The sequence below is a fragment of the Bubalus bubalis genome, chromosome 1, assembly GCF_019923935.1.
Source record: "Bubalus bubalis isolate 160015118507 breed Murrah chromosome 1, NDDB_SH_1, whole genome shotgun sequence".
Taxonomy (NCBI): Eukaryota; Metazoa; Chordata; class Mammalia; order Artiodactyla; family Bovidae; genus Bubalus; species Bubalus bubalis.
The window spans coordinates 113,408,055-113,428,643 of record NC_059157.1 but is presented as its reverse complement, the minus strand read 5'-3'; the positions used below and the strand labels follow the sequence as shown (position 1 = coordinate 113,428,643).

The 20,589-nt window shown below is 48.4% G+C and overlaps 1 protein-coding gene across 7 annotated transcripts in view; it reads left to right on the top strand.

Annotated features, from left to right (window-relative positions):
• MYLK (myosin light chain kinase) overlaps nucleotides 1–20,589 on the top strand; it is a 284,510-nt gene that overhangs the window by 216,236 nt on the left and 47,685 nt on the right. For all 7 annotated transcript variants that reach the window (XM_044942611.2, XM_006078551.4, XM_044942623.2 and 4 more), the window contains 3 exons: nucleotides 14,346–14,396; nucleotides 15,130–15,257; nucleotides 17,241–17,394. In XM_044942611.2, coding sequence (XP_044798546.1) covers nucleotides 14,346–14,396; nucleotides 15,130–15,257; nucleotides 17,241–17,394 — 333 coding nt within the window. The remainder of the gene's footprint in view (nucleotides 1–14,345; nucleotides 14,397–15,129; nucleotides 15,258–17,240; nucleotides 17,395–20,589) is intronic.

Below are 20,589 nucleotides of genomic sequence, written 5' to 3'. Positions count from 1 at the left end.
AAGACAAGACAAACTCCTGAATACCTGTGCTAACAAGGGAAAGTGAGCGAGGGTAATTCACAGGCTGCCTCCACTTTTCCATTACAAGGCAGTGTTCTGGAACTTAGTTTTATTTGCATCTCATCAAAGCAACATATATCCCTCCCCAGTGAGGAGCTTGGGTTCCTCATGCACATACCAGCTAGGCTGTCAGGGGGCCCTCTCAGCCTGCAGTATGCTGTGCCAACCGAACTGGAGTGATAATTTCTCATGGATATCTAACTACCCAGGAGCCTCTGAGTATCCAAAGTAGGAATTTAATGAGTTGTTGGAAATGCAGAAACAATTCTTTCAAAAAACCTGGTGAGAAGGGGTTAGTGATTTTACCTTCTGACTTGGGCCTGTGCTCTTAGTTATGGGAGCAAATCAGCAGGAGAGGCGTGGGCTCTTAGAAGAGCACCAAGTGGCAGTGAACTGGTCTGAGCGGCTGTTCTTCCCTCGTGGGGCAGAAGCAGGGATCCCTGGGGTTCCAGCTGGGAGGCCAGCGGTCTCCTGTCCTCCGCCCTGGCACATCCATTCCAATGAGATCCCCGGGAAGGGAGGTGGGGTGGGAGCAGAGTTGTGAAAGAGAGACACAAGCTGGAGACTGAGCAGCCTCGTGGGTTTGTGGCCCTGGAGAAGTCTTCAGAAAACCCTGGTCGAGTTGTCATCATGCACTTCTAGGGAAGGGGCTCGCAATGGCTGCATATTAGATTCACCTAGGGACCATTTAAAAACGCTGCCGTCTGCTGTACCCCAGACTCACTGGATCAGAACCTCCTCTGGTGGTGGACAGCTTCAGTATTTGTTTCAGCTCCTGGGCCCTCCCAAGGTGCTGCCAGTCAGGCTGGTGAGCAGCTGCTCCAGAGGGAAGCCTGGTGCTCTTGCTCCGCTGGTCTTGAGAAAGCAGAAGCAGGTCTTCTCTACTGCCTCCCTTAAATGTGGAAGCACCTGGGGGCTCCTCAGGCCCAGGTCCTCAGGGTATTCCAGCACCCGCCTTTACAGAGGGAGCAAGATGCTCTTTGGTAGAGGCTGAACCCCATGGTTCTTTCCCCTGCAGAGGGCTCAGGGAATGGGGCTCAGTGGGCAGTGCTGCTTAACAGGAGGGGCGGGGCTGGCTGAAAGTGCTTTCTCTCCCTAGCAGACACACACATCTGTGATGGCATTAACTCCAGCCGACACTGCTTGTCTGCTGAAGGGAAATTTCACTCTGTGTAGAAAAGCCTTCAAGTTGGAGTCACAGACAGATGTCTTACTCCCAAAAGGATGGAAGTGTGTGTCTCCATGTATGGTAATGGCCACGCTGAATCTCTTTGCTGGCCCACAACCCCTGCCCCCTCATTACCCCAGCCGTCACCCGCTGGGATGCTGAGAGCATCAGCGGGGTGATTCCTTCAGAAACCTGCAAGTTCCCAGGGTACCTGCGCACCACCCTGGGGCTCCCTTCCCAGGAGGCTCCTGAGAAGGCAGCTGCCCAAGACAGGAAATGAAGGGGATGTCTTTCAGGGTTGCACCCCAAGTTCTTTTCTTACTTTGGGGGATAATTTGCATTATTTTTTAATTACATACATTAAATATGCCTGTCTTCTTGTTCAAATATTTTGAATAGTACAGAAGTTTACCCAGTGCAACATGAAAGCCCTCTTTCATCTTACCCTAATCCCACTCACCTCCTTAAATATATTCACAATTACTGTTTGATAAATATTCTTATATACACATGCAAATACATCAGTTGAATTTTTTCCCACAGAAGTGGAATTACGCAGTCTGTGCACCTCTTCAACTTGTCTTATTCTGTTAGCATTGCCATCCTCTGCCCCAGGCATTTCTGATTCCATGAGAAAGCCCAGATTCTCATGTCGTTGAGTGGTCTGGCTGTGTATGTGTATTCATTTTTGTCTAGGACTGGGAAGTACCTAATGTAACCAGGAAATACATCTTTCCTCCAGTGGCCAAGGGAAAGCTGAGTGGTTTCCTTGTCAAACAGATGGTGGCCAGATGCGTGTCTGGTGGCCTCCCCTTCCCAGCTTGAGTGTTTGGTCCTGTGAAGAGCTGTCAGGTACGAGAGTGGATGGTCCTCGTCCACACATTGCCTAAGAGTCCCTGGGGTCCCCACTGCAGCCAAGCTCTGGGGAACATGAGGGAAAAGCCAAGCTGATTTGCCCAAACCCAAGGGGCTGGATGAGAGAAAACTGGTGGAAGTACAAGTTAACCTGCTGGACAACCAGCTCACAAGTACAGAGGTGAGGAGGCTGTCAGATTTGGGAAGTGAGGGAAGATTTCTGAATGACGGAGATGGTGAGCCAGGTTACAGATGAGGAGAGAAATGTGGTTTGGTTGATGAGGAATAACATTCCTCTTATTGAGGAAAGACTAGAGGGAGAAATGCGCAAGTGCTACAGAAGATCACAAGGGCCTCTGATTCAGTCACCGCCCATCGCACCAAACAAGAGTTTTCCTGAGCACCTATGTAGCAGGCATCATCTTAGACACTCAGTCTGTGTTGCTTCAGGCAAGTCTCATTCCACTGAGCTACAATTAGTTGTTCCATTTTACAGATGAGCTGAACTGAGCCTTGAGAGCTAAACTGCCCTGCCCAGAGTCTGGCAGCTGGTAAGATGTGGGCACTGTGAGGGCAGCCCTGACCCACACTCCCCTGGCACCAGTCTGCGCCTTCCACAGTCTCAGGGCCATCCTTGTGCTATCCAAACAGCAGAGGCACCATCCTCCAGGGGACACAGGTCTGACTGCCCTCAGAGCTGCGGGGAGAAAAAGGTGACAGCTGGTATGCTTTTACTGGTTCTTGAGACCTGTCAGGGTCTTTGCTGCATGCCTCTCAATGGGAAGTTTTTTTATAACTTTATTCTGGTATAATTTCAAATTTACAGAAAAGGTGCAAGAACAGTATAAGAAACTTCCATTATTTACATTTTGTCCTATTGTTTTGTCATTATGTATAAACTCATATATATACAGTTCAGTTCAGTCCTCAGTCGTGTCCGACTCTTTGTGACCCCATGAATCGCAGCGCACCAGGCCTCTCTGTCCATCACCAACTCCTGGAGTTCACTCAGACTCGTGTCCATCAAGTCGGTGATGCCATCCAGCCATCTCATCCTCTGTCATCCCCTTCTCCTCCCACCCCCAATCCCTCCCAGCATCAGGGTCTTTTCCAATGAGTCAACTCTTCGCATGAGGTGGCCAAAGTACTGGAGTTTCAGCTTCAGCATCATTCCCTCCAAAGAAATCCCAGGGCTGATCTCCTTCAGAATGGACTGGATGGATCTCCTTGCAGTCCAAGGGACTCTCAAGAGTCTTCTCCAACACCACAGTTCAAAAGCATCAATTCTTCGGTGCTCAGCCTTCTTCACAGTCCGACTCTCACATCCATACATGACCACAGGAAAAACCATAGCCTTGACTAGACGGACCTTTGTTGGCAAAGTAATGTCTCTGCTTTGGAATATGCTACCTAGGTTGGTCATAACTTTCCTTCCAAGGAGTAAGCGTCTTTTAATTTCATGGCTGCAGTCACCATCTACAGTGATTTTGGAGTCCCAAAAAATAAAGTCTGATACTGTTTCCACTGTTTCCCCATCTATTTCCCATGAAGTGATGGGACCGGATGCCATGAGTTTCGTTTTCTGAATGTTGAGCTTTAAGCCAACTTTTTCACTCTCCACTTTCACTTTCATCAAGAGGCTTTTGAGTTCCTCTTCACTTTCTGCCATAAGGGTGGTGTCATCTGCATATCTGAGGTTATTGATATTTCTCCAGGCAATCTTGATTCCAGCTTGTGTTTCTTCCAGCCCAGCGTTTCTCATGATGTACTCTGCATATAAGTTAAATAAGCAGGGTGATAATATACAGCCTTGACCTACTCCTTTTCCTATTTGGAACCAGTCTGTTGTTCCATGTCCAGTTCTAACTGTTGCTTTCTGACCTGCATACAGATTCCTCAAGAGGCAGGTCAGGTGGTCTGGTATTCCCATCTCTTTCAGAATTTTCCACAGTTTATTGTGATCCACACAGTCAAAGGCTTTGGCATAGTCAATAAAGCAGAAATAGATGTTTTTCTGGAACTCTCTTGCTTTTTCCATGATCCAGCAGATGTTGGCAATTTGATCTCTGGTTCCTCTGCCTTTTCTAAAACCAGCTTGAACATCAGAAAGTTCACAGTTCACATATTGCTGAAGCCTGGCTTGGAGAATTTTGAGCATTACTTTACTAGCATGTGAGATGAGTGCAATTGTGCGGTAGTTTGAGCATTCTTTGGCATTACCTTTCTTTGGGATTGGAATGAAAACTGATCTTTTCCAGTCCTGTGGCCACTGCTGAGTTTTCCAAATTTGCTGGCATATTGAGTGCAGCACTTTCACAGCATCATCTTTCAGGATTTGAAATAGCTCCACTGGAATTCCATCACCTCCACTAGCTTTGTTCGTAGTGATGCTTTCTAAGGCCCACTTGACTTCACATTCCTGGATGTCTGGCTGTAGGTGAGTGATCACACCATCATGATTATCTGGGTTGTGAAGATCTTTTTTGTACAGTTCTTCTGTGTATTCTTGCCACCTCTTCTTGATATCTTCTGCTTCTGTTAGGTCCATACCATTTCTGTCCCTTATCAAGCCCATCTTTGCATGAAATGTCCCCTTGGTATCTCTAATTTTCTTGAAGAGATCTCTAGTCTTTCCCATTCTGTTGTTTTCCTCTATTTCTTTGCACTGATCACTGAGGAAGGCTTTCTTATCTCTTCTTGCTGTTCTTTGGAACTCTGCATTCATACACCATTCATCAAATATTCATATCTATATTTATAATACCATATATATGCTATATCTAGTCATACATATTCACCATTCACCATATAGAGATGGATTTCCCTTGTGGTTCAGCTGGTAAAGAATCTGCCTGCAATGTGGGAGACCTGGGTTTGATCCCTGGGTTAGGAAGATCCCCTGGAGAAAGGAGTGGCTACCCACTCCAGTATTCTGGCCTGGAGAATTCCCCCTGTATAGTCTATGGGGTGGCAAAGAGTCGTACAAGACTGAGCGACTTTTCACTTTCACATAGAGACAAATATATATACTGCTTACAAATAGACATCATGCCCTTGACCTCTAAATGTCTTATTGTGTATCTTCTAAGAATATAACCGCAATGCAGTTCTTAAAATCAGGACATCTAACATTGAACTGATACTATCTAACCCACAGTCCCATATTTGACTTTTGTCAATTGTCCATTCTTCTTTCTGGCCGCTTTCCCCCCTCTTGATGGAAATGTAGTGTCTGCACTCCTGGAAAACTTTACACACATCTCCAGCCCAGAGTGGGTCGTCTCCCACCTTTGAAGAAGGAACAGGAGAGGAGCGTGGGCTGGAGGAAAAACATCTTCCACCTGTGGGGGTGTGGGGACGTGGGGGGCCCCAACACCCTTCCCTGTCGGACCTCCAGATGCCCCTTTACTGTGTGTGCCCCATGCTGGGCCAGCACTCAGGCACAAGGTACCACCAGACAGCCCTTGGGGTGGAGAGCAGAGAGTGAAGGTTCTTGGTTCTGCCTCTGGTTGAATGTGGCCTTGACCTTGGTCAAAGCCCCTCCTCCTTCTACAGTGTCAAATGGGGACTTTCTCCAACTGACCCCAGGCCTTTTCTAGCTCGAACATCAGGCCATTCAATAGAATGTTTTTCTTTGGAGTGATGCAGGGTTGGCTAAAGCCCTTCACATCATCTGGTGTGTGGAAAGTGGAAGCTCCAGCAAGTGTGAACACACAGCAGCAGAGACATCCAGACAGGAGGGAGGCTGTATGCATGGTGTCCAGGTTTAGGGTGTTCCAGCTGGAGGGGATCTGACGAGTTTTGTGTGAAAGAGACATTGCTGGGGCTTAAGGAATGGCTTAAGAAAAATACAGAGAGGCAGGATCCGGTGATTAAGACTCTGAGCTTCCAACACAGAGGGTTCGGGTTCAATCCCTGGTCTAGGAACCAGGATCCCTGGTCTAGGATCCCACTTGCTACGTAATGTGGCCAAAAAGAAAAAGAAAATACAGAGAGGCACTGTGATAACAGGCCCAGGGATTCCTCCTATCAGTCTGTAAAGCTGATGATCTTTTAGAAAAGACAGAAACATCCATAGGGCACATGTACGATTAGGGAATAGGAACCAAGGCCTGTCCATCTCTGAAATTTCAGTGGCTGGTCTGAAATAGGGATATAGTAAGTATTTCCCTTTCGAAGTGTCTTCATCAGTTCCCATGTTCCTGGGATCTGGAGATGGTGAAGGTGGAACACCCCTTGTGTTCTATGCCTGGTCTTGGCCTGAGCTTCATCCCTTTTACCAGTCTCTTTGACTTCCCTCAGTACTGTCCTAGATTATGATGCTCTTAGATGTCTTTGCCTTGGTCTGCTGAATGTGTCTTTCCCTGAAACCAAAAGTCGGTCACCTTGAAAGCATTTTGGGGTATCAAAAGCAGTGTCGAATTATCTTGAAGGGTTTCTCCAGGATCTCATCTTTCTTTTCAATATGCTCTCCAGGAGTCAAAGGGCTGGAAGGAAATGCTAGAGAGGTTAAGACTTGGCATTGAGACTTGCTCCACAGGGAAAGTTGTGGGACCCTGGAAGAGAAGCGGGGCTATTTCCATGAATGTCTTTGAAAGCTGAGCCAACTCCTGGTTACTCCCAACCAAAGTATTGGTCTTGGTGCTCATGCCACCCTCCAGCACACTGTGTGTGTGGACCTGTGCTTCCACCCCTGGGTTGCTGGGTCCGTCTACTTCCCTGCTCTTCCGTCGTCTCCCACGAGCCAGTTCCATGGCAGTGTGGGTCCTCCCAGGGATGCCCTGGAGGGTGGCAGTCAGACAACGCTGGTGCTGCTGTCCCAGCCATGCGGGCTGCCCCTTTCACAACGGCCCCAATGTTCTGTGTCCCAGCGGCCTGGGGCTGGGTGTTTGCAGTAACAAGAGGATCAGTGTTCCTCTGGAATCTTATGTGACGGCCTTTGCTGTGAGGGAATGTGTACAGGAAATTTGCCCAGAGATGTTCATTCTGGGAAAATGACCAATGTTTTTCCACAAGTTTGTAAGGAGGGGCTGGAAAGGGCCTGATGTGTGTGGGGTGGGGGTGGAGGGGGACAGTGTCGAGGGTGCTGTTTAAAGCCCCCTGGGGCCCTGAGCCTGCCCGGTGCAGGACAGTGAGGTCTAGCCCCTTCCCCAGATCCTCACCGCCACCCCTTGCTGTGACACAGCCTGCAGGGTGGGTGCTCCCTTCACATGTCACCCAACCCGTGTCCCCTTCAGGAGCTTGTGGCAGAAAGTGAATGCTTATTTGGGGAATTGTGAAGGGTTTGATGTCTATTTTTAGCCAGCTACCTAAAAAGGGAAATGTCCCCAGAGAGGCAGAGATCCAGGGACCTCCCTGGACCCAAGGCTACTGATGCTACCTCCCCGGTTTCCTCCAGCTCTTCATTATCTCAGACCCTTTGGAAGCTGTGAGATCCACCTTCGAGCTCTGTAAATATCTCTCAATGGCTGACTCTGATCTTTCTGCTCTATGGATTCGCTGGAGAGACAGACTCATGTGTCTTCAAATTGAGCAGCGTGGAAACTCCTGTGGGGTGCTAACCTCCTCCCTCCCAGGGCAGAAGGAAGGTTCATGAGGCCAGAACTAGCTGGGTGTGGGCAGGCTGGGGCAAAAGCAAAAGATGCCTTACCCACACGATTGGAAGCTAGTCTTTCCAGCCCAGCTCCAGGTTTCCCAGGAGGCTTCTAAATTCAGTGTTTTGATTTTGATGTTTTTATTGGGCTGCTTCACTTCTTCCAGACTCAGTCTCCGTCTGGGGTGGAAGGCTCAGCACCTGGCCACTTTGATCTAAATTGGTGACAGAGCTAGGGGCCTTCTCCTTTTCATGGAATGTTGCACAGGATTCAAGCCAACGGGCTTCATCTCTGAGCATCAGAGCCCAGGGCTGTGATGAAGTGTTCTCAGGAAATTCCGTGTTAGCAGAGTTCCCCAGGGATTCCACTCATTCCTTTAAAAGGTATTTTCTAGCCTGTTCCTGGTACTGAGCAAGGCCTGGGGATACAGAAGATGAACATAATGGCCCTGTGCCTGTCCTCAGGGAACTTGCAGGGTGTATGCGTACTGGGGGCAGGTTTCCGCAGTTGCGATGCCTTGTGATAACTGCTGATGAAACCACCTCAGAGGGGTATGGGACCCACCCGGCAGCAGTGATATGTGAATGAGTCAGCAAAGAGCTGACAACAAAAACCTGGCACTGTTGAAACTGAAAGGCCTTCAGTGTAGTATACGAAGCGGTATCCCCAGAAGGCACAGGGATCAGCAGCATCCACACCCCAAGGAAGGTCAGGAATCTGTGGTTTTAGTAATTCTCCTGCATGATTATTATCAGGCATGCTAAATTTTGAGAACCACTGCCATTGAGCATAGAAGGCATGGGTGAGGGTATTCCCCAAGAGTTAGAAAGAAGGCTGGAGATGAAAGCTGGGGACAGATCTCGGAAACCCATCTGATGAGTTGGACTTGATCCTAAGAGGCAATGGGCAGCCACTGGAAAAGTGTAAACAGTGGAGTGACATCAGGTTTGCTTTTGACAAAGATCACTTTGGCTACAGAGTGATGGATGTACTGGGTGGGGACAGGGAGCACAAGTGTAGGAGGTGCTACAGTAAGGACTGGAATGGTAACAGAGGGGATATGGAAAGAGGAACCAAGGAAGTTATTTTGTTGATGGAATTGAAAGATGTTAGTCAGTGGCTGGAAATGGGCAGGGGTGGTGGGTGGGGGGCTTGGGAGAAATGGAGATGAGCAGCAGTGTGGGGAGAAGAACTGCATTTGGTTTCAGGTGTTGGGTTTACAGTGTGTGCCTGGGGAGATGGTGTCAGGTAGTGGGGTGTATGGGTGGGCCCAGGAGAGAGGTCTGGGCTCCAGGGAAAATGAGGACAGCAAACAGAGGGATAAAGAGAGGAGCTTAGGGTAGTTTGGAGAGCTTGAGAGTTTGGGGGGCAGTGCTGTGCCAGGAGGGGTATACTGCCTGGGACTGGCTGTCTGGGAGAGGGACAGACCCTGGGCAAGGAGAAGGAGGATGCTCTGCTCTCCTTACAGGCCCTGTGGCCAGAAGCCACCATGGGGTTTGCAAGGATGGTTACATCTTTTTCTATTTCTGTGAAACTCCTCTCTTACAATGGCTAATGCAGAAAGTTTAGGATGTTGGAGTAGGAGGTGGGGGACAAAAGGCTGACAGCAATAGTAAGATAATAAGAAGGAAGCATCCAGAGGAAAAGAAACTGGTAGGTGACCCAAGAGGTACTGAGAGTTTGGGCATCTGGACCAGTGAGAATTTGACCTGTACTGAGGCCTCTCTCAGCAGGAGAGAGCTCATATAGGTATAAAGCTGGCCTGGCCAGCAGTGCAGGGACTAGACAGATGAAGGAAAGGACAGAGAAGTCCTTTGGGGATCTGTTTGGGGAAGAAAGGAGAATGGGTGAGGGGAGAGGCTGGGGAGGGGAGGGTAAGACTGGTGTTGGAACATGTACTTTATGCTATACCTTCACCGACACAATGGGCATGGGTTTGGGTGGACTCCGGGAATTGGTGATGGACAGGGAGGCCTGGCGTGCTGCGGTTCATGGGGTTGCAAAGAGTCAGACACGACTGAGCGACTGAACTGAACTGAGCTTTATAACATAGCTTAATTCTTTACAACAAATTTTATTTATTCTCCCCACATTCTTTGAATGGGGACACTAAAGCTCCAAGAGGTTACATAGCAAGTTTTAAGTCACACCCCTTAGGGAGTAACAGGGCTATATTTGAACCCAAGTCCAGGGCCAGAGCCTATGCCCATTGTGTTTCTGCAAAGGGACAGAGAAGGGTTTTAAGGCCCTGATTTGAGGATGGGGGAGAGTGTCCAAGGGAGTCAGGAGACAACAGGAGAAAAGCAGCCACACGCTAGGCAACAGAAGGTTGAAGTCCTGTTTCTAATTCAGCCACATGTCATTTTATGAACCCAGCAAGGCATCTGACTTTTATTCAAATCCATCTCCTTTTTCATGAAATGGAAACAATGTGAAGTGCCCTGCTTGTGTTTGGTTGGGGTAAGAACCCAATGAAAAAAGGATGATGACATCATGGATTAGAAACTCAGCTTGCTGAGTCTAGCTCTCTACAAGAAATCAGGTGCTAGAATCTAGTAACTCTGCTTTCTAGTCCATTAATCATGTTCTCCTAATCCCAGAACACATATTAATGAATTTCAGCAGATGGGCCTCTAAAATATACATAGAATAGGATACAGAACATTGTTAATGTTTAAAATAGCTGTGACTGATGGGAACCAAATCAGTTTCAGATGCTAATGAATTCAAACAGGAGATGCTCCAAATTTATTGAACAACCAGAAAACTTTGGCCTTCAACCATATTTAACTATAGCACAGAAAGACAGATATTAGTTCAGGCTCTGCTTCTGGCCATGCAAGTCTACCCACAGGCCCCAAGATAGTATAGGGGGAACTTTGGAGTCCTCACTTTTACTGTATGTCATCTTTGCCTCTTTATTAACTCCTCACCCACGGCTCCAGAGGCGGGCACCCTGCCCCCAGAGCTTCTCCCCAGTTCCACCAGTGTGCACAGACTGGGCGGCCTCAGCGTCAGCGCTGTGTTGTCTCACAGTTCTGGAGGCTAGAAGCCTGAGGTCAGGTGTCAGCAGGTTTGGTTTCTCCTGAGGCCTCTATCGCCTTGGCCTGCAGGGGGCAGCCTTCTGGCTGTGTCCTCACACGGCCTTTGCTCTGTGCGTGTCTTCCTGGTGTCTCTCCATGGGCCCAAATTTTCTCTTATAAGGACACCAGTCAGCTTGGATTAAGGTCCATCCTAGCAGCCTCCTTTTAATTTAATCACCTCTTTAAAGTTCCTGTTTCCAAATATAGTCATATTCTGAGGTACTGGGGGTTTAGGGCTTCAATATATGAATGGGAAGCAGGGGGCGGGGTGCAGCTCAGCCCATAACAGCAGCCCTCCGCACTCTCCCGCTCCCAAGAAGTCAGGTCCTGGCTCTGGGAGGAACCCCCTTTTCCTTCCCAGAAGGGTCGCTCTCTTCCAGTTGGGCCCTCCCCCTTCCCATCTGTCCTGGGTGCAGGTGGGCAGGGGCTTCACGGCTCAGCCCATCCCCAGGGTTCTGTACCCCCTCTGGTGCCCACTCTGAGGGGTCTGGGAGTGCCCGGGAGCATTTGCCTCCTAGCATCTCTGGGCTCTTCCTCTCCTAGTCCTAGCCTTCTGCTTTCACATCTGGATTCTTCTCTCTCACTGTAGAAGAAAACTTAGCTTGACATTTCCTCTTCTGTCACCCTGTCTCTCTGTGTCCCTCTCATGTTGGGAATTCTTGATGGGTTAGTTGACTCACTACCTGTTTTCTTGAGAATCTCCTCTAGAGCAACTTCTGACCCCATGTCCTGCCCTCTCAAACTGGAGGTGGTGGTGCCTCTCCTGCCCACGCATCACCCGATGTTGGTCATACCTTCTTAGTGCCCTTCCTCCTCCGTCCTGGGTCTCAGGGACAGTCCCTCCATAGCCCTTCTGCCTCATCCCAGCTCCTTACTGGTGGCATCACCTCGGATAAGACCCTTTTTCATCTTTCACTGTACTTTCCCCCCAAAGAACTGACCCATCCTCACAGTTCCCATTAATGACCGCATGTTTGATCCTGTAATCTTTCTCTTTCAGCTTCCACCAACTCTTTCTAGAATTCTGATCCTGGACTTCTAGCCTATATACTATTTAAACCCTTTTATCAACCACATTCTCTTAGACCAAGCCAAACTCCTCATCTTTTACTCCCAAATTCCATATTGCATCAATAAAAATTTTTCCCATTTATTCAAGCACGAAATCCCTGAGGAATCTTTGTTCCTGTCTCTCATTTAGCCTTTAAAATCTTTTAAATTTTCATCCATCTCGTATTTGTATTTTATTTTCTGGAGGCTTTACCAAGGCCAGACCTGGATCAGTTTCTTCTAAGAGTATGGCAATAGCCTCCTAATTGGATTTTCTCATGCCCTGGAATTGGAAAGACCTCCAGAGGTTCTCTAGACTAGCTGGACTCTTGTTTGAGTCAGGACTCCCTGTTACTCAGAACAAAGACCTAACTCGCACATTCATTCTAGACTAGAACTGTCCAGTAGAATTTTTCTGTGATGATTGCAATGCTCTCTATCTGCACAATGGAAGCCCCTAACCATGTATGGCTATGAGCACTTGAAATGTGACGAGTGTGACTGAGGGACAGAATTTTTCTATCTTCTTAAATTGTCCCAGCATCTTCATGCCACTGCTCTCTGAAACCAGCCCTGTGCTCTAGCCACCTCCCACCAAACATCATCCTACTGATCTTCCACCAAACATCATAAACAGGACTCTCTACTCTGAGACACTCTGTTCCTAATCAATAGGACTCTTCTCTGCAGGTCAGATCATCACAAGGGACTTCCCTGGCAGTCCAATGGCTACGACTCTGCTTCCACTGTAGGGGGCAAGGGATTGATCCCTGGTAGGAGAACTAAGGTCCTGCATGCCACATGGTCTGGCTAAACAAATAAGATTATGCCTGGAAATGTCAGTTAACAGAAAATATGCTAACATAAAGAAAAAAAATTTTTTTAAAGATCATCTTTCAGGTCCACTCTGTTCTGTGACCCACCTTCCAGCCATCTCACCAGACTGTTCTCTCTTTCTCCTTCTTTTGAACAACTACATCATGTTGATGGGACATAACATTGTTTAACTTTCTGTTTAACTTTTATTCTGAAATTTCAGAACTAGAGAAAAGTTGTACTATTTAGTACAAATAATCCTTGTATACCCTTCACTCACATTCTTCAAATACTGATGTTTTATCATGTTTGCTTTATCATATATTCTCTCTCCTCTCTGTTTTCCACTTATCTTTCCTTCTACCTCTTCACAAACATATACACATATACATACATGCACATTATTTTTTATGAGCAGTTTGAAAGTAAGTTTCACATATGGTATCCTCTACACCTATATACTTCAGTATTTCTTCCTAAAAATAAGGACAATCTCTTATAAAACCACAGCTATTTGATGTAGAGTGGTTCAGGAGGATCGCATTGATTAAGCAACTCTTTCCCCTTTTTCATATTAAGGTATAATTTACACACAATAAAATTCACCCGTTCTATTGCACAGTCCTTGACGAATGTTTAGAGTCCTGTGACTACCACCATGACCAAGATACGGCTCCACACCTTAAAACATGTCCTTATGCCCCTCAGTAGTCAGCCCCTCCCATGCCCACCTTTTCTCTGTCCTTATGGTTTTGCCTTTTCTAAAACGGCCTACAAACAGAGTTATACAGTACATAGCCTTTTTCTTCTCTTAGCGGAAGAGAAGGATGAATCATTAAGATTCATCATGCTGTGTGTATCAGAAGTTTGTTCCTTTTTGTTGGTGAGTGAGTGGTATTTCCTCATGTGGATGTACCGCAGTCATCCATTCTCCAGTTGAAGGGCAGGTGGATAACTTCTAGTTTGGGGCAATCACAAATAAACCCACTACAAACATTCATATACAGATGTTTGTGTGAATGCAGGTTTTCATTTGGATAAGTAGGTTAGATAACTTTTGAACAAGGACCTGAAAGAAATATGAAAACAAGCCATGAAGATAGTTGGGAATACTTTTGCATAGTCACCATATTACTACTTAGACCAATGAATAGTTCTGTGCTGCAAAACTGGTCTGTTTGGGTCATTTATCTTATGTGAGTTATTTGGAGAGTGTGGCCTTAAGAATGGAGGGGACCATTGATTGGTTCATTCATTTGTTCATTCATTCACTGATCCATTCAACAAACATTAAAAAAATAAATAAAAGCCACCAATCCATAGTCTGTTACAAAAAGGAAGCCTGAGACCCTTGGATCCACACCAAGGACTAAATTTAGTCAGTTTATCTGACATAATTTCCTTTATGAGTTTCCTGAAAGTTAGGGTAAGAGAAGAGTTAGTGAGTTTGGGATTATCCTCACTGAAATGGAGAATGGACACTTAAGCATTTTTGAAGTGTTTATCTCTATGGAGGTTCCAGGGATCCCTCCAGAGGCCCCCCGAGAAGGGATATTCATTTGCTCGTGAGGTTGTCCATGTGAGTCTGCAAGGTTTCCAAAGGCATATTCAAGTGAGGGCTCTGTCTGGATGAGCGGCCAGAGGGTAAGACTGCACCCTTCCAGGACTTAGGAGCCTTGTGAAAACACAGAAGATAACCTGTGAATGTCTTTGTTTCAGGTGACGCAACTGTGAAAAAGAAACCTGCCCCCAAGACACCTCCGAAGGCAGGTAATTGGTCACAGCAGCATTTAGGAACAAGGGAGTCATCTGGCGTGAGGGGTTTTCCCTTTGCTCTGCTAGATTGATCACTGGGAATGTGGTCCCAGGAGACTACACCTGACCCTGGATTCAAGCTCTGCAGTAGTTAGGCTGAATTTTCCCTGAGTTTCTGCAAGTCTGGGTCCTCCACCGTCTTCCACCACTTGCCTTTTCTCCTTCTCTCCTGGCATAAAGCCTGCTCACCACTCTGTCCTCTGGTCTGCCCTTGTGGAGATGATCCATCTGAGCTGTTCTCCTGGTCTGCTCTGTAGGTCCCTGTCATAGGAAGCACTGTTTGTTTTCCATGGAAAGATGTTTGAGGATGTGAGCCAGTTTGAGCCTGTCAGCCAGAGTGACCTGGATGTTAGATGGCAAGGCACTGCATAGTTAAGAAAGGAGTTAAGACATAAGATTCAAAAAATTAGGGGAAATCACAAATACCAGAGCAACCAACCAACCGAGAGTCATGCTATGTAAACTGTATGGGTCGCTTCTGTTGGAATCAGGATCAAGAGACCAACAGACCTAGCAGGCCCATCAGCCTAGGTATGTGGAGCAAAGGTCACTGCCCTCAGTCTCACCCTGAAGGTTCCGGAAAGTGAGAGAGGAGTCACAGACCAATGTGACCGGAAGCATCAGATGGTATCAGAGCGTTTGAGGCTCCCTCCTCCTTGAGCTCACTCTCCCTCTTGTACTCCCCCAGCCATGCCACCTCAGATCATCCAGTTTCCTGAGGACCAGAAGGTGCGAGCAGGAGAGTCTGTGGAGCTCTTTGGTAAGGTGGCTGGCACCCAGCCCATCACCTGCACCTGGATGAAGTTCCGAAAGCAGGTCAGTCCCGGAGGGCAGTGGCCCAAGAATACCCTGCACAAATTCCAGAGCAACTCTGGGCCAGAGGGGATGAGAAACATGATGGAGGGAGCATCACTGTTCACCAAGGGGGCTTTAGACATGGGAGAGCCCCTCACCACCGTCACCCACCCACCAAATTTGAGCTCTTAGTAACCTTTTCTTCAACACCTAGCAGGAATGCCTGTTTTATAGACAATTTGTGTGATAGAGTATGAAGGACATAATAGAACAAACCACCCATGGCTCCCACCTGATTTTGATATCTCTGCCTAGAGTATGAAGGACATAATAGAACAAACCACCCATGGCTCCCACCTGATTTTGATATCTCTGCCTCGGAGTCAGGAAAATCAAACCAGTGACCTGAATGACCTCTCAGACCCCTGAGCTTTCTGTGATTCTGTGCCAGCTTACTGAGCCCTATCTGTGGCAACCACTTAGGCTTAACCGCGTGATGGAGAGATAAAACTGCGTCTGAGTATTTTCATAGATGACTTGTACGTTAAACAGAATTTGGGCTTCCTGACCCAGAAATCTAACTACCATTTATAAGAACAGTCCTATGGGAAAATGTCTGAATTTCCAAATAACTGGTTCCTTTTAAAGGAGCTTGGGGAGCTTATCCGTTCCTCCAGTCCCACACTGGCAATGTGTACCCACGTGCCTCATCAGCAGAGACCCAGGAACGGCAGGCTGGCCCTGGGTCAGGAACTCCACAGAAGGTGTGATGACTTCCTGAAGACTCTGTTGCTCCATTCCCAACCCATTCAAACTGTCCTAAGGCCCAGAGGTAGGAGGCTAGTACTAGGGAGGAAAGAAGGGTTGTTCTCAAAAGACAAGAAGAGAAGCTGGCCTTTTCCCAAAGCGTGTTTGCTTGGGTTTTGTCTGGGTTAGTGGTGTCTGAAGTGAGATGCAAATCTCAACCCTCTTCAGAGACATTTAGCCAAGTCCCAGCTCCATCCAACAGAACTTTCCGTAGTGATGTAATTGTTCTGTATCTGTTATCCAGTATGGTAGCCACTAACTACATGTGGCTATTGAGCGTGTGAAATGTGACTACGGCAACTGAGAAATGAATTTTACATTTCAGTTAGTTAAAAATGGTTATAACAGTTTTGTAGAGATAGAATTCACACATCAGAAAATTCACCCTTTTATAGTGTACACATATTCACAAGGTTGTGCAACTATAACAATTTTCTAATTCCAGAACATTTTTATCACCTCGAAAGGAAAGCCCAGATCCAATAGCAGTCATTTCTTTCCTTCCCCCAGACTCGGGTGACCCTAACCTATATTCTGTCTCTAAGGATTTGCCTATTCTGGGCATTTCTCATAAATGGAATCATATGTGTTCCTTTGTGTCTGGGTTTGTTTTTTTTTAACTTAGCATAGTATTTTCAGGGCATATCCATACTGTAACATGAACCAGTACTCCATTCACTTTTATGGCCAAATAATATTCCATTGTCTGGGTGTACCACGTTTTCTTTATTTGTTCATTCACTGATGGACATTTGGGTTATTTGCCATTCAACTAAGATTTGAGTAGCCACATGTGATGGGTACTGGTATTTGACAGCACAGAGAAGGTCGGAACCTTCTGGGTGGGCTTTGTACCTGACTTTGATCAAATGTGTTCTCCCACCCTCCCATCCCAGAGCAGGGGAGCGGGCTGGGATGTTTCTCGTTTCCAGTCTAGGGCAGCGAGTGAAGGCATAGCTTACTCCCAACCCCCAGACCCTGCTCAGCACCCTTCCTGCCTGCCCAGATCTGGGCCCTGTCAGAGCAGCTTGGCTCTGGATGCAGGAGAAGGGGTCCTGAGTGGGAAGCCCAGATTGCAGACAAGACTAGCCCCACACCACTATCCAGCTACATCTCTTAGGGGGTGTGGGGCGTGGCTTGGAGCCCCCTTCCTTTCTGGCTCAAGTCTCCAGCGCCTGCCCCACTCTCTGCCCCCAGATCCAGGACAGCGAGCACATCAAGGTGGAGAACAGCGAGCAGGGCAGCAAGCTCACCATCCGGGCAGCGCGCCAGGAGCACTGTGGCTGCTACACCCTGCTGGTGGAGAACAAACTGGGCAGCAGGCAGGCCCAGGTCAACCTCACCGTGGTGGGTGAGTCTGGGGAGGGGCGTGCAGAAGCCAGGATGGCGGGCTTCCAGGCCTCCCCTTTGGGGTACTCCCCCAGCACATGTGTTCCCTCTGCCCACGGCCTTTCTTTCTCTCCCTGTTCTTACACTGTGGCTGCCCTTCTGCTTGTTGAGAATCAGATCTTGCACATACAGTGTTTTCCTTTTTCTGTGACTCTCCTCAGGCTTCCCTCTCTAGCCTGGGAGACCCCGAGTTCCACCACCACAGCTCTCCCTAGCTAGCCCCTGTGACACCCTCTCCCCTGGTCCTGTGCCCTCCCAGTCCCCTGGCAGTCCCTCACCTGGAATCAGTGCTGCCTTTCACCTTCACTGCCACTCTGCCTGAGCCCGTGGTGCAGCAGGGAGATGACATCAACTCACAGCCTCAGCCCTGGGATCTGTCAACATCCAGGCTCAGCGGAGGCATTAGTGCTGGTCAGCGCTGTCTCCCACTTCCTGTGAGCCATTCCTTGAGACTCTTTACCCTGCAGGCCTCGGCCTCTGGCCTCTCCGAGACATAGGAGGCATGAGGCATGAACTTGCTCAGCTTGATGGCCCCACACCTGCAGGCATCTCTCTGTCCCCATGTTGACTCCACCCTCCAGGCTCTGGGGGTTGCCCACCTTTCTCCTCAGACTCCAGGCTCCTTAGGGCTACAAGCCCCCAACCCCCATAAGTCCCCAACCCTTCTTTTTTGCAACTTCTCTTTTTCTCCTATAAATGTTGCCAAGGCTCCCCCATCATCTTCCCCATGTTCACAGGCACAACTCTTGCAGTATCTCGTCTCACTCTGGCCACCTTAGTGTCTTTCTCCTGCTCTCTCTCCACAGCCAAGCCCTCTGAGAGAGCCAGTCTCTATCTTCCCCTCACTGGCAACACTCTTTGGCTCCCTGCAGCCTGGCCCCCAGGCCCTGTCCGTCTGTGGGGACTGCCCTTCTGATGCCACTGTGCCCTCCTAACCCCTAGGCCGCTCCCTTTTTCTTGTCTTGTGCATCATAGGACTGAGTTCAGAGTCTGTCTCCAGACTCACTTTTCCCTCTCCACCTCAATCGCTGTGCTTTTCATGCTCGGGTCTACTCTTTCCTGAAATACCAAGCAAGCTTCCTCACTGCCTTCCTGCTGTCTGTCGTGTTCAGCCCGCTGTCCGCTCATGTGGCAGGCATTCAGGACCATGAAGGAGCAGCAGATGGACAGCAGGCGGTCCCTGCACAGGTCCCTGCTCAGGTGGTCCCAGTGCACTCGTGGGCCTTCACACGTGGCGCACACGAAAGCCTTTCTCCTGGCATTCATTGATTTCATCCTCTTGTGTTTCGTTTCCTTGTGTATGCCTGTGTGTGTGCTCAGTCACTCAGTTGTGTCTGACTCTTTTTGACCCCATGAACTGTAGCCCGCCAGGCTTCTTTGTCCACGGGATTCTCCAGGCAAGAATACTGGAGTGGGTTGCCATGCCCTCCTCCAGGGGATCTTCCTGACCCGGAGATCGAACCCACATCTCCTGCATTACAGGCAGATTCTTTATGCTGAACCACTGGAAAAGCCCTTGGTTTCCTTAGGGCAGCAGTTTTTCTCCCTGGGAATGCCAGTGGGCCAAGGTCTCAGGGAACAGTTTCTCATCTACAAAAGACAGCAGGGACCCTTGTCCTCCTCGCTGTCTCTTTGGTGACTCCAGATACTTATTCTAATCCGTTCCTCCTAGAGTCAGGAACACTCTGGGGGGTGGGCAGTTGGTACTGGTGATCCAGTTCATCTTTACCCTCAAATCTGTACCTGAAGCATCAATTTGGCCCCATGCCCCACCCATCAGCAGGCAGCGGTTTCCAGTTTTCCTTGGTGTTCTCTCTCATCTGCCCTGGCTGGGGGAACTTTAGGGTCAACTCCTTGGAACTGCTCTTCTGTGGCCAGTGCCCCCAGCCCTCGCGCTCCGCACAGTGCCACCAGCTCCCCGCCCCCATCACCACCGCCCGGCCTGCAGTTGTGGCCTTTTATGGTCTAGTTTCTCATTCTCCTCGGCCAGTGCTGACAGGGCCATTGGCGTGGCTGCCCGCCAGCTGGCAGGAGCAGCATGTTAAATGCCGTCCTGGAAGGGGAATGGAATGGAGGGGAAGGCTTTCTGTCTGCCTCCCTCTCGGAGAGCTAAGAATAGAATTGCTCAATAAAATGAGAACTTGCATTGATGGACACAGCAAATCCACATTCATTCAGAGCCTGTGGATTTAGACTCAGTCCAAAGTAAACCTGGATTAAGCCCAGATTTACCTGCCTGTCTCTAGGGACATCTGTGTATTATCTGATCAGGGTTGATTAAGTAGATCTAAAATGTAAATGAGAAGAAACAGAGCTTGTTTGGCCAACTCTGGGCTGTTTCCAGCACTTTGGATGCATCCATTTGTAAGCCCACTAAATAAGGCCGATTTAGCACAACTTCTACTAATTAGCAGTAAACTTCTCCTCTGTATGTTCTTTAAAATACCCCGTTCTTTTCAGGTAGTTTATGACTCCTAGAATTAAAAATCATAAACTATCTGAAAAGAAAGGAGTACTTTAAAGAACATACAAGAAGAGAAGTTTACCACTAACTTTATGACTCCTATTTTTTTTTTTTTTTTAAAAGGGCTTCCCAGGTGGCTCAGTGGTAAAGAATCTGCCTGCCAGTTCAGGAGACCCAAGAGACGTGGGTTTTATCCCTGGATTGGGAAGATCCCCTGGAGGAGGAAATTGCAACCCACTCCAGTAATTTTGCCTGGGAAATCCTATGGGCAGAGGAACCTGGCGCGCTACAGTCCACAGGGTCACAGAGAGTCGGACACGACTGAGTGACTGAGCACACAGCACACGGTTTTAAAAATGATGATCAAAATTAGCCTTTGCCTCAGTGACTTTAAAAGAGTGATGTTTAGCTATTTTGAAGGCTTATTATTATTATTATTATATGTTAAAGGACAGATAGTGGAGAACAGGGAAGCCTGGCGGGCTACAGTTCAGGGGTCACGAAGAGTCCCACACGACTTAGCAACTGAACAACGGCAACGAAGGGCAGTGCCGGGACCTGTGGTGCTCAGAGGGCCGCTGCCCGTGCCCGGCCTCCAGCCTCAGCCTCGAAGGGTGAGGGAGGGCCGCTGCCCGTGCCCGGCCTCCAGCCTCAGCCTCGAAGGGTGAGGGAGGGCCGCTGCCCGTGCCCGGG